The following is a 13,787-nucleotide window of genomic DNA, read 5'->3' as shown; positions in this document are numbered from 1 at the left end:
TTTACATTTACATTTTTAACTGTAGGTACCACAAACAATTTAATATAGCTAAGTTTGTGTATATTTTACGCGTACTGTATGTGCTGCTTATAAACACCAGACAGATAATGATTTATGAAACAGATGGTCTTTACTCATCTCACTTGCACAAAATAAATGCAGTAATAGAAAGCATAGAAACGCACAGGTGAAATACACTGAAAATTATATGCATTTAAAAATTTGGTCGGGTTAAAGTCATCCCTCCGGATCTTCTGCATCCACTCAGCCCGTACCGCAGCGTCAACGGGGAATGCATGAAAGCTGACTTCTTTGTTGTAACGTGACGAAACGGTACATAACGGCACACAGCAATGAAGTGCTGAGGCTGTCACCCTCTGAAAGGCAAGTCGGCTCTCTTGAATCCCAAAAACATTCATTGTGAAAAATTATCTCTGGCAATGGAACTCGGTCGCTGTTGTCTCTCGCTCTCGCTGTCAGATCACCGGAAGTTTTCATCGGAAGTACTGGCCCACACACTCATCATCATCATCATCATCATCATCTTCTTTATTTAATGCCATGTCAGCAATCAGAGCTATCTTCATGGCAAAAATTCAATTACAAAAACACAAATATCCTATAAATACAATAAAAACAGAACAAAGATAACCCAGCAAGTCATATTATACAATATTTTTTTTTAAGTTAACATATGATAAAAAAAATCCAAAACCTTTTCAGGTATAATCTCATTAAAAATGTCCTTGACTGAAATAACTTCATAAAAAAGCATTCTACTTGTGTTAAGTCCAGGACAACCCACACACTCAAGGTCGAACGTCAACGGTCGCCATATTGTGCACGGAGCGAATTGAGCTAATAGCAGCTCGATTGTAATCTCCATCTATCTATGCACGTTACGGCGAGCAGCACGAACGTGTTGGATTCGCCGTGTTTGGATGCCGATGTCAGGTTCGCAAAGCCATGAGCGTCAATAGTAACGCAACGACCGCCATTGTTGTTGTAGATCAGTGATGGGCAACTTCGGTCCTGGAGGGCCACTGTCCTACAGAGTTTAGCTCCAACCCTGAAAAAATCACCTGTCTGTAATTTTCTAGTAATCCTGAGGACCTTGATTAGCTTGTTCAGGTGTGTTTGATTAGGGTTGAAGCTAAACTCTGTAGGACAGTGACCCTCCAGGACCGAAGTTGCCCAGGGATGGTTGTAGATGCACCGGAGCGCTGCGGACCGATCAGAGCTGCGGGATTGTTTGGAGAGCATTCGACTCCTTGTGCTTTTTGGATCAATTTCGCAGTGCTTCGATGTCATGTGCCGATTGGTCTGCGAGAAGCCGATGCATCTCAAACAATCCTGGTGTGTTTGGCGCTACCGCGCTAGCGTTGCTGGTCAACATGAGATGTATACTCATTACGGAAGATCTTGCTCTGTAGCCTGTGGAAAGGCAAACTTGTTCTTAGAAGGCTCATCAGTCGAACCAACTCCAAACTGGCACCCGGTTCATGCTGGTGGAAAAGGGGTAATAAAGAATTACTCCCTTTGGAGTGGACTTTGTGGTTTGTAACTTTACAGACCTTTTTCATGCTCAAACAGCAAAATTACAAACAAAAAATTTTTTTTAAAGGAATAGGAAAGGACCTCAAGTTGGGAACCAAACTCGAGGTCATCTGTATATGCACACTATAATGAGCCAACGCAAATGTACATCAAAAGAGCAATGTGCTGAGCTTCATGACATAATATCTATATTAGACTCTAAACTTGTGAGGCAGGCTCACAAGTTCATGTGAAGAGATAGTGAGACCTCGGAAGTGAAACATTACAGGAAATCAGACTGAAAGGGTGCTACGCAAACCCTAACCACATTTTGTTTTGTTTTTGGTAATTTTCTTTTCTGATCCAGCTGCATCCTGCCCGGGCAGCAGTGCAAAGAAATTATAGACTAAGTTGATTAAGCTTATGTCAATAACCAGATTGTGTTGTAAGATTTTTGGCTACTTTATAACTGAGTCATTACACACACAAAAACTGGTGCAAACTTGAGACATAAAAGAACTTCACAGGATTAATCTGATCTTATTCAAAACTGAAACTACACACAGCCTTTTAAAAGCCTTTGAGGCTTTATAAAATTGACTGATTTTTAGGTCAGAAACATTTGTACCAATTGCGATAATGTGATTGAGGCTAATAATAGACTGTTTCAAAGCATCATAGAGACAGCAGTTTCCAATGTAAATCAACCTCACTTAATATAAGTAGCTAAAGTCTTGATTTTCATCGGATTAATAGTGGCTCAATAAAATGGTATTTCCCTTTAAACAGCTCATATACACCCATGGTAAACTACCTAAAACTGACATGAAGTCAGAGAACATTTAGTATTGGTGTGACTGGAAAAAGATACTAGACACCAAATCCCAAACCAAATATTCACTGAACAGTCAGTGCTATTGCTGAGTGAAGAACCTCAGAAATGTACATGGGCTTGGTTAAACTAAAAGTTGTGTGTACTAATAACACACCATGACAAATATGTATGGGTGTAAACAATACACTCATGTCACGAATCACGATTTGGTACAATACATGATTACACGATACTGAACTCATGATACGATAAACGTAGTGTTGACTAAAATTGTACATTTGGTATTACATTGGGGTGGACTTGAATAGGCTTGGACTTAGCAATGGTGACACCAGAATAGAAATATTCATGATTAAAATACAGAAAATTGTTAGACACTAGGGGTTTTAACGATTAATCAACAATCAATTAATTGTCGATAATACATTTAATCGATAAAACTAAGCAGGTTCATGCACGTGCATGCTGCTCAACAAGAGAACAATATTGTAATAAAACATTGTGAATGATTTGGGTTTGCACACCCTCATGTTGTTGGCAGTAGACGCATATTGCAGCATAAAGGCTAACGATTAATCGATTAATTGATCGTTACTTTGAACGACGATCGATCAAGGGAATTTGTGTAAACTGACATCCCTATTAGACAAATATGCTTGCACTCTGTCACTGACTACATATATTTAAAGTAATATAGGCCTCTTTTTACTGGTAAAATCAGAAATTGGCATTATCAGGACCCACAAACATTCCCCCATTGCACCCCCATTAAACAATACATTATATTCAGCATTATAGTAGTTTACTCTACTGTCACTGAAACTCCGTAAACTTTCGTTTTTTTCTCATGCAGTACACCCGCACTTTGCGCCATTCCAGCGCATAGCCGCTTCAGATGAACCATTGCAATCTAGGCTACCACAGTTCTAATCACAAAGCAGGTCAAAAAATTACTATTCCAAAACGTAAAAGGGTTAGTTCACCCAAAAATGAAAATGTACTCAACCATGTTGTTCTTGCGTGCCACACACACACACGTTTGAATGTCCGTGTTTACTACAGTATAAGCATTGATTAGCAAATCTGTTCATCATATAAATCAATCGTGTCTCTTCAGAAGACTTGGATAAAACCGCTCGATTGATTATTTGTACGATGCCTTTGACCTTTTTTTGGATCCTTTAAGTTTTAGGAAAATTGACTTCAAATGGAGGGACAGAAATCTCTCAGGCTTCATAAAAACAAAACCTTCCTTTTTATTTTGGAGGATGACAAAAATCTTATAGGCTTAAAATAGGGGTGTAACGATACATTGATATGGATTGATACATCAATCAAATGACTAACAGCTTATGAAACAGTGTAAAAATCGATATATATATATTTTTTTTTAAATGCACCTTTATTTTGACACTCTCATGGTAGCCACATCTACAAGCAATCTGTCAACTGTCCTAACACATTTCTTTCAAACTGCGCATTCTCTTTTAAACTGTAAATCGTGAATCATGATGTAGCAACCTAGCGGTACTTTTATAAACGGCAGCCAGAAACTGACACAGACAACAACGTCATGTGGGTGTGGAGTGGAAGTATTTTGGATTTGCACATTTTAGAGACCACAGACAACTGAAAGACTTTCTTCACTGTACACCAGAAAACTCATCGCCTTTCCATTCTGACATTGAAATAGGCTATTCACGTAGTTCATGCAAACCTCCAAGGAGTTTTTTTTTGTGTGTGTTTATATCATAGACTGTAACAATGGACGTAGTGTCTGTGACGTCACCTGTAGGTTTCTGAAGAGGATTTTTGAAGCCCAAAGTGGGCGGAGCAGGCTGTTTACATCTTGGCAGCGCGTCACTCCCGGATAACCGAAAATTGGCAAAGAGGTAGGATTAGCTGAGGTGACGTGACGGCTAAGCAGACAAACTGCTAACTGCTACTGTCTTTCATTTCCGCTAAAATGGATCACGGATTTTTATGACATACGGAATTTCAGCTTCTCATCACATCTTTTGTCCAATTAAATGCTCTCTAGAATCTGAAGTGTCCCGCCCCCTATATGCTATAAATACCACCTGGCCAAAGCGACCGTGGCTGTACCTGTATGTTCGGTAGTAAACCCATGTTCAGTGTCAGCTGCTCGTGCTCATCAGTTCTCTCAGCACAAAATGTCTCCGTTCAGTGAACTGTTGGAGTTACTGGAGTAACAAACTCCGGGATATTGGTTTATTTCGAGTCGGATGGAATGTCAGGCACGTCCAAAAGCGAGTAACTTTAGAAAACTGCGGATTAGCGCTGACTCAAGACGCGAACTGTTTTGAACGATTCAGTTCGATTTGGTGAACTGGTTGGACCGGTTCACTAAAAAGAACTGGTTCAAAAGAACGATTCGTTCACGAACCGGACATCACTACCATTGACACATCATGGAGCAATATGGGTTGGAGATGTGAGTTCGATTGCTCAAATGCTCAAGTTTTATTCCGTTTTCCAACTGTGTTGGTTAAGAATGAAATGGCTAGAATTTATTAACACCTACTATTGAATCCAACGTATCATCAGCGCACGGATTCCTTTCCATGGTGCTGTCAAGTACGATTTGCAGTCTGTGAGGTAACCTAAACGCTATTGGCTATTTGAAAAGGGGGAGGGGACATTCAATATGTCCCGCTTAGCTTCCTGTTTCAGTGGAAATTACATTAACGCATCATACAAAGCTGCACGTTTCAAGGCACTTCAGTGGGGCTTTAATAATGCAGCAATGTTATTTTGTTCTCATTTTTAATAGTAAACCTGTTTTATTTAAAGTTGTTTCTCGTTATGACTTCAAAAATGCAGTGATGACTAATTACTTTCTATCATGAAAAATGATTGGAAGTGCAAGATGAAAACAATTTACATGCCATATATAGCATTATAATGAGAACAGGATGGTGATAGAATGTTTTATATTCTCTGTGCTTTATTTGCCTTTGTATTGGCGTGCTGTAGGGAAGAGCGCATCCAGAGTTCCCTTTTTAAACCATGTAAAAACTATAAATTCACGTCCTTTTGTGCAAGTTGTAATGTTACATTTATGTTATGTATCTAGGATATCTGATTATTAATCTCATAGGATGTCATAGAACAGCCTTCAGTTTACTGGAGATCATTTACTTAAAGCTTTATCTCAAGCAGCTATTCCTTTTAGATGTTTCTTAGATGTGAACATTGATGCATCATAATCTAGCAGTGTTATTTTTTCTAGGCATATGTTCTTGTTTTCATAGACATGTTTTCATGTCATATTTTTATTTGTCAACATTCATTTTCATAACAGTCTTAAACGCACTGAAAGTTTTCTGTTTTCAGTTGAAAACAGGTGTTGTGTAAGCAGCCCCTAAGTTAATAACTAATGATTTTTACAATGGAAATGAATCAATTGAAAACTTACTTAAGCTGCTAGACAATGACTTTCTTCTTGAGCTGTTGTACAGCCAAAACAATCTTTGTTGCATTAATTTCCTATTATCACTGTAAAGCTACTTTGAAACAATCTGTATTGTAAAAAGTGCTATATAAATTAAAGGGGTGGTTCAGAATTTTGGACATCTGACCTCATTTTCAAGTGAGCCTGGTTGTTATTCATCAGTGGAGACAGTTTTCAAAAAAATTCATCCAGTCCTTACTTTTGGATAGTTCACCGGTGCTAGGCTAGCGCGAGTCAACAGTTCACGTTAGCCTGCCATTAAAACCAGTTTTACCCACTCCACAGTACACCAAAAGCAAATAAATTATAACGCCAGACTACCGATGTAAATGTCTGTTGAGAGAATATTGTTAGAATTCAAACTACACTTGCATCACATTGCAATAGTGATATTAAGTTACCTAGGCAACCGAGAGAGCCGGTCCATATGACAATCACGCAAGTGTATTTACCTGCCGCTGACACTCATCACAACAGAAGCAGATATATTATACAACAAGACATAGGACTATGGCCGCGTTTGAAAGCCATGGCAAGGTTTCGGACTTTGAAGACGATGAAGACGAGGAATGCGTGTTATTCAACGAACCGTATGTATGAGCCGGAATACACAGTCGAAGAACTATTCGAGATGGATGCTAAAAGGGCAGAAAGAGAAAGAATGTCTGTAGAGACAACAGCAGCTGGAGATGCCGTATTATTTCGTTTATTTGTACAATTGCGAAATGCACACCTAATTACCATGTTGACAGCTAGCTAGACGTCCCGACTGTAGTGCGCTTCTGTTCTGTGTTTACTTTCCGGCGCAGTACTACTAACCTGGAGCAAAGTAAAATTCTGCCGCTGCTGAGAAACTAGTTCTTCACTTCCTGTAAATGTAATGCAAACATTGAGATGCAAGTGTAGTTTGAATTCTAACATTATTCTCTCAACAGACATTTACATCGGTAGTCTTGCGTTATAATTTATTTGCTTTTGGTGTACTGTGGAGTGGGTAAAACTGTTTTTAATGGCAGGCTAACGTGAACCGTTGACTCGCGCTAGCCTAGCACCGGCGAACTATCCAAAAGTAAGGACTGGATGAATTTTTTTGAAAACTGTCTCCACTGATGAATAACAACCAGGCTCACTTGAAAATGAGGTCCGATGTCCAAAAATCTGAACCACCCCTTTAAGGTGACTTGACATGACATATCATCCCATTTCTTTTTTGTAATATAACCTATATTGTGACACAATATATCAATTTTATGCACAATATTACACTCCAATAGGTCATTTTTCACTGGTTCTCCAACACTCCCTATGCATTTATCTTCATCTCTATCTCTCTTCCACACATCCTCTCCAAAGGCCCAGATGTTTTTTGCCTTCTGACCCACTGCAACACAATCCCAGTCCCTGATTATCCTATATTAAATGAACCAGATCACTCCACCAAAATATCATGAACAAAGTCTAACAGAGCTGTGCAAGTGATGTGCATGCTAACTTCACTGAAAATCCCAGATAAATGTAGCAACACTGAACAACCATGGCATTGTTATGATTGTATAACTTGAATCAACTAATCAACTAAACTGCGGAAACAGATTTGTTTGCCTGGATGCTTCTTATTAATCCACTTTAGAATGAACACTCAAAGGTAGTGGTTCATGTTCAAAAAATGGGTTGCAGGTCTGTTCTGATGTGGTCTTGGATAGCAGAGAAAATTGTGAAATGCAAATAATAAAAATAATCGGTAACAGTTTATTTTAATGGTCCCTTTTGAACATTCTGTTGACTATAAGTAACTTTGCATGCAATTACATGTCAACTAACTCTCATTAGAGTATTAGTAAACTGTCTGTTTAATATCTGCTAACTCTTTATTGTGATGCTCCCCCAACAGACATTCTATTGACTATTAAGAAACTTTGCAGCTACATGTCAACTTATTCTAACCCTAAGCCTACCAGTCTACTAATGACTGTTAGTTGATATGTAAGTGCAACGTTACTTAAAGTCAACAAAATGTGTAAAGGGACCATCAAAATAAAATGAAACCAAATTATCTAATAAAACTAATGTAGACTAATGTACTACTAACAACATTTTTTTTGTTAACAAAATCAAAGGTTTAAATCAATCAAGGTAAAACAACATAAAAATCATTCACACCAATCATCAATCACACCACTGCCCAAATGTACTTTCCTAACAAATATGCAGTATATAGTATGGTGCCTTACCACAAGTTTAAAGTAAATACAAAGTTTGGGTATATGGTGTCTGGGTTGGGATCTGGCCTTTGATCAGCATAAAAGTTATGCATAAAATTTTACGTAGATAGGTCAAAGCCAGTAAAAGACTAGCAGCATGTGAGTTTGTCTCATAAAGCACCACGTGCTGATCCATCACAGATTTGGGGCTTCATTTGGGGCCTCTTCCTCTTTGCCACAGTGGTGTTGTGAGAGCAAATTAAGAATGCTCAACTGACCTTATTGTGAGATAATTACATAAGACTTGATGATTTTGATACATTCTGAATATGATTAAACTGTCCAAGAGAAAATCTTGTGCATTGCAGGTGACAGTATACAGACAATAAATGACAATGATGCAATTTTAGACAACATGATTTTTAGAACAACAATATTACAAGAACAAGAGTGTTGATTTGGTTAGGAACTAGGCCACTGGTTATTACAGCCTTGTTGATATTCAGTATGACAGTATGATAGCGTGTGATATTTTAATTTTATAGAACTGTTCTATAAACAAGTGGCCTAAATAATATTGAATAAAGTTTCAGACAAATTTTGGCCATTTAGTTCAACAGTGTAGCAAAGATTTCCCCTCTCCTATTTATAGAGTTCTGTAATCACTTCTTGACTCCAGGTTTTCCATTTCCTCACTAGTGAACGAAACCTGCTCCGAAAGCGAGAGAAAACATAGAGATATAGATTTTGCCATAAATGTCCAAATTTTCGGAGGCCATAGTAAACATGCCTCTCAATCTCCAACATTATGATCAAAAAGTTCAACAGCAGAACATGTAACCTGATATCCATTTGGAAAGATTCAGCAATGACTGTTCATTGAGCAACGTCCTCTGACACACATACCCAACATGCGCTTCCACAGCTTGTTTGACACTGGATGCGCAAGCAGAGCGGAGGCAGCGAAGAAGCTGTGGGTATGCAGAGCGGGAAAAGCATGTGCCCATTGAGCTTTCATACAGCATTTGTTGGTACTGCAAATACAGACGAGTAGAGCCCGACCGATTTATCGATTTATATTATATATTAAAATATAATATTCAGAAGTAAACAGTGTAGCTGACTTAATGTTTAGCTGACAAAGTGTTTATGTCAGAATGTTTATTTTTAAACACTCTTTCAGCTACAACCCTCTAATGTCAGAATGGTTTTTTTTTTTAAACCACCAACATCTAAGTGCTTCTTTTACCGATATATTTACCGATATATTTTGCATTTCAAATCCAAACAACATCAAACTTGGCACTGCACTTACTCATGCCCGTAGCAAGACACCTGTCAAGTTTGAAATCCATCGGACTAACGGTTTGAGAGATATTTAACAGACATTCAGACAGACATTCAGACAGACACACAGACGTTTCTGTAATTTATAGATAGATTATAACACTTTATATAGAGCCATTCTGCATAATGAGTACTTTCACGTTTAGTACATTTTGCTGACTACTTATGTTCAATTACATATTTTAAATCGTATTTAAGTAAAAGTACATATTTTCATACGGTATTATTAATTTTACTTTAGTAAAAGATCTGAGTACTTCTTCCACCACTGGTAGAGACTAGAGGAAATAAGACTAATAATAGAAGATAATAAGGTTTTGCCAGTGACACTTATCACATCAAGCTATTTTTGATATAACATTATAAATAAAAAGATGAAGTCATTAGTGAAGATTAAGCTACAGTATTTAAAATATAATATAGAACAGACCATGCAATGCTAAAAACTATTTTGGTTCCAGCTCAAATATATAATTCTCATTCAATCATTCACCCTGCCTCCATTACATATCTTTGTCACATAATTATAAAGAGTTTGATCACCACATTTGAGTGATCACTTCAAAAAATGTGTTTAAGTATATATATTATATATATATATATACTGTATTCTATACAGTAATAGTCAAAAGTTTGGACACCCGAATGGGAAAGGGTGTCCAAACTTTTGACTGGTACTGTACTATAATACACAAAGAAAATCAGCCAATATATCGATATCAGACCTTTTTTACTCCCAAATTATCGGTCCCCAAAAATCCATATTGGTCTGGCTCTACGGACGAGTATTATTCATTCTGTCATGATTTTCGGGTATTCTCTTTTGACCACTGTCTGTCACGTGCTTTGACTTATGATGGGCACTGGCAGCATACTCTGCTGCAATGCGACCATGTTCCTCTCCTACTGTCTCACAGACATATAACATGCTGTATATAAGCCTCAAAAAGTAATCTTAAATGGATAGTTCACCCAAAAATGAAAATTACCCCATGATTTACTCACCCTCAAGCCTTCCTAGGTGTATATGATTTTCTTCTTTCAGAAAAATAGAATTGGAGTTAAATCAAAAAATGTCCTGGCTCTTCCAAGCTTTATAATGGCAGTGAATGGAGAATATGATTTTGAAGGCCTAAAAAAAGTGCACCCATCCCTCATAAAAGTACTCCACACGGCTCCGGGGGTTTAATAAAGGGGGGTTATTAAATATCCATATTTAAAACTTTATCAACTCAAATAACTAGCTCCCGACAGACGGCCGTAGGCATCAAGAGTAACCCTTGACCTGACACATGAAACATTGACGAACGCGGAAGCGCAGAGGATATAGCAAAACAAAACACCAGACAAGAATTAGAAATCTAAAATGAGAATTTTTAAAGAGAAACGTCGGAGGAGCTTGAGTCTGTTGCCAAACCCTATCTGTTTGAACTGCGAGAGGAATCAAAGCTTACACTACTACTACATCCTACATAGCATCAAATGTTACTGCGTAGGCCGTCTGCTGTAAGCTAGTTATTTTAGTTTATAAAGTTATAAATATGGATATTTTTCTTACAGAAACGCATCGCTTTGCTTCAGAAGGCCTTTATTAACTACATGGAGCCATATGAATTACTTTTATCATGGATGGGTGCATTTTTTTGAGCTTCAAAATATCATCCTTCATTCACTGCCATTATAAAGCTTGGACATTTTTTTTATATAACTCCGATTGTATTCATCTGAAGAAAAAAGTCATATACACCTAGGAAGGCTTTAAGGTCAGTAAATCATGAGGTTATTCAAATTTTTGGGTGAACCATCCCTTAAAAGTTTGAGATATTCATCTAGTTTTTATTATTTGAAAAGGCCTTTGAAGCTTGGACAAAAACTCCTAGCAAAGAAGTGTTTTCGTGTATTATTATTTTTTCACAGTGGTGAATGTCATATGGTTGATTTTATAGTGAAATTTGTTATTTTTATCTGCGCCGAAACGACTGCCTCGGCATGCCGTGCGAATGCTCTAATAGGCTCGTTTGAGATGCACCTCTCCTCGTCTAAAATTTAGGGTAGAGTAGGCGGCTGCAGTGAGGGGAGGAAGTGCAGCCAAGACGGACAGTTCTCTCTTCTCGTAATGGATAAGACACCTAACGAGATCAAAGGTGGTTATCGCAGGATTCACACGCATGCATTGTGTTGCTAATTGAGTGGTGCAATGGAACTGGAAGTGCTAAAATGCTAACACATTTCCATGCTTTAGCCTACAAAAGTGACGCCATACCTGCACTGCACACGCTCTGCTTCGGCATTCAGTGTAAACCGGCCTGAAGTTATGATAAGTGATAAACACTGGCAGCTCACATTCCTTCACATTCCAAGGCATTTTAATTGGTGCTTTGCAGGTGATAATAGGTATGGCAGGAGTTTTTAGTTGTTAAGCTTGAATGCCTAAGTTACCTGCAGAGGAGTCGTCGTCATGGTCGGAGCTCGGGTATCCGTCAGGTGTGCTGCGTCCAGACCCGTGAGAGCCGCGAAGCGCCAGTGAAGGAGACAGTCTACCGTCATCCGAGTCCAGATCTCGACTCATGCGGACCCGAGGATTCAGCCGGTGACTCTCCCGGACGTTACTCTTTGGGTTGAGAATGTTTTTTTGCAGGAAGTTTACGTTGAGCTCCACGTCCTCGAACTCGTGGTCACTGTCCTGAGCGCTGTCCCGTTGCTCGGCAACACACAGAGAGATGTCACGAGGAGATGGGTGTTCTTGCTGAACATCGGGCTTTTTCCGAGGAGGGAGGGGGATGGGCTTACCTGTCTTGCCGACCCGGAGTATGTCCCGGGCGAAAGGCTCTACTTCATCTTTGCTGTCTGTCCCGCAAGTAACGTTATTGTTCTTCTTTGAATCTGCCTTGTTCCAACATTTCTCAATGTCATAACGTTTCTTCTTCTGCGCGATGGTGGTCTGAAGGTAAATCACCTTGAACTTCTCCTCCGACAGAGCCTGCTGTAACACCTTAAGATTGGCTTTGCATTTCTCCAGCTCTGCTTCAATGTCCTCCACCGAGTGGAGATTCATCACGGGCACTTCCCCGTCAGGAAACTCATTCCTCCAGTGCTTCTCAAATTCCGCCTGTTCCCACATTGTCCAACAAGAGTAGGGGGAGGGAAAGTCCTTGAATATGGCTTGTTCCTGCTAAAACAACTTGGGTTCACTGCCTCAAACACCCGTTGTGAAGTAGCGACTGCTCATTTTCCCTTTCTCGCATATCCACTCACTCACATAAGTTACACACCACTGCCAGTTTACAACTGAAAAAACTTTCAGCTTCCGCTACATTGAAAAGTCTTGACGTCAGCTGGACACGGAGCCAATCAGATCCATTGGCCGTTTACATTTAAGAAGTCAAAATCCCAGCCTGTGGTTGCTTTTTTACCTGTTGAGTAAATAAGCGTTCGCTTATTGAAAAACAATTAAGTTCAGGTTGACAAACAAATGTACTTTTTAAAATGTAAATAAATAAATAAATAAATGTAGCCTATGTAGTTTAGATGCTTCAAAATAAGCAATAAAGTAAAATAACAGTGCACATTGAGTAAACAAGTAATAGTACAAATAAAGTGCAAGTGTAAACATTAAAAAATGAAATTAACAACTTAATCATAATATTTAACATAATAATATTGTTAACATAACACTAACTAAATATGCCTATATGATAAATGATATGATAATATAAGTATAAATGTTGGTGTTGGAGCAATAGTAATGATGAGCAAAAGTTTAGTAATAAAGACATAAGACATACACAGAAATCTTTGTGTGGATCGCAAGATGGGTTTCATTGTTTTACAAGCGATTCACTTTTTTATATTTATTAATGGAAATTATCCTATATTCTGCTCTGCATGCATTACTTTCGGTAGTTTGTGGATGGTCAGACATTTATGTCCCAGTTGAGTCTAATTAATGGTCCATTTTCTGTTCAGAGCCTATTTGTCATTCAGATTCCCCTTCTCACCCCGATGTCAATACCAGTAGCAGAGAAGTGCAGGATAAATTTGATATGGGTATCATAGTGTCACTGGAGAACTGGAATGGCCGGGTTCCAGCTGTTCTATGAGAAACTGAAGATGGGAGATGTGTGTCCTGATAGCCGTACGTCACATCGGAGACGGGTAGGGGCACAGGGCTCTACTGCATGGATCAATCCACTTTAGATAGTGTTTGAGGAGCTTGAGGTGCTACTTGTTTTTTTTGTTTTTTTTGGGGGGGGGGGGTTCAAATATTACTAATTTACTTGCATCTAGGCTAGCACACCATGAATACGTCGTTTAATATGTGTGCTCACGCATTAGCACCGGGACATTCAAACGCAGTTTCAGCTATACTGTACAGGAATCCATTTGAATAATT

General features: G+C 38.6%; 1 protein-coding gene across 1 annotated transcript in view; it reads right to left on the bottom strand.

The window, feature by feature from the left end:
- Positions 1-12,722, bottom strand: part of abr (ABR activator of RhoGEF and GTPase) — a 488,870-nt gene extending 476,148 nt beyond the window's left edge. The window contains exon 1 of the mRNA XM_079870546.1: positions 11,834-12,722. Coding sequence (XP_079726672.1) covers positions 11,834-12,515 — 682 coding nt within the window. The 5' untranslated portion in view covers positions 12,516-12,722. The remainder of the gene's footprint in view (positions 1-11,833) is intronic.
- Between the last annotated feature and the right edge of the window lie 1,065 nt (positions 12,723-13,787).

This window comes from Squalius cephalus (genome assembly GCF_949319135.1).
Source record: "Squalius cephalus genome assembly, chromosome: 5".
NCBI lineage: Eukaryota > Metazoa > Chordata > Actinopteri > Cypriniformes > Leuciscidae > Squalius > Squalius cephalus.
The sequence above is the reverse complement of the archived record's forward strand: the minus strand, read 5'-3'. Positions and strand labels throughout refer to the sequence as shown.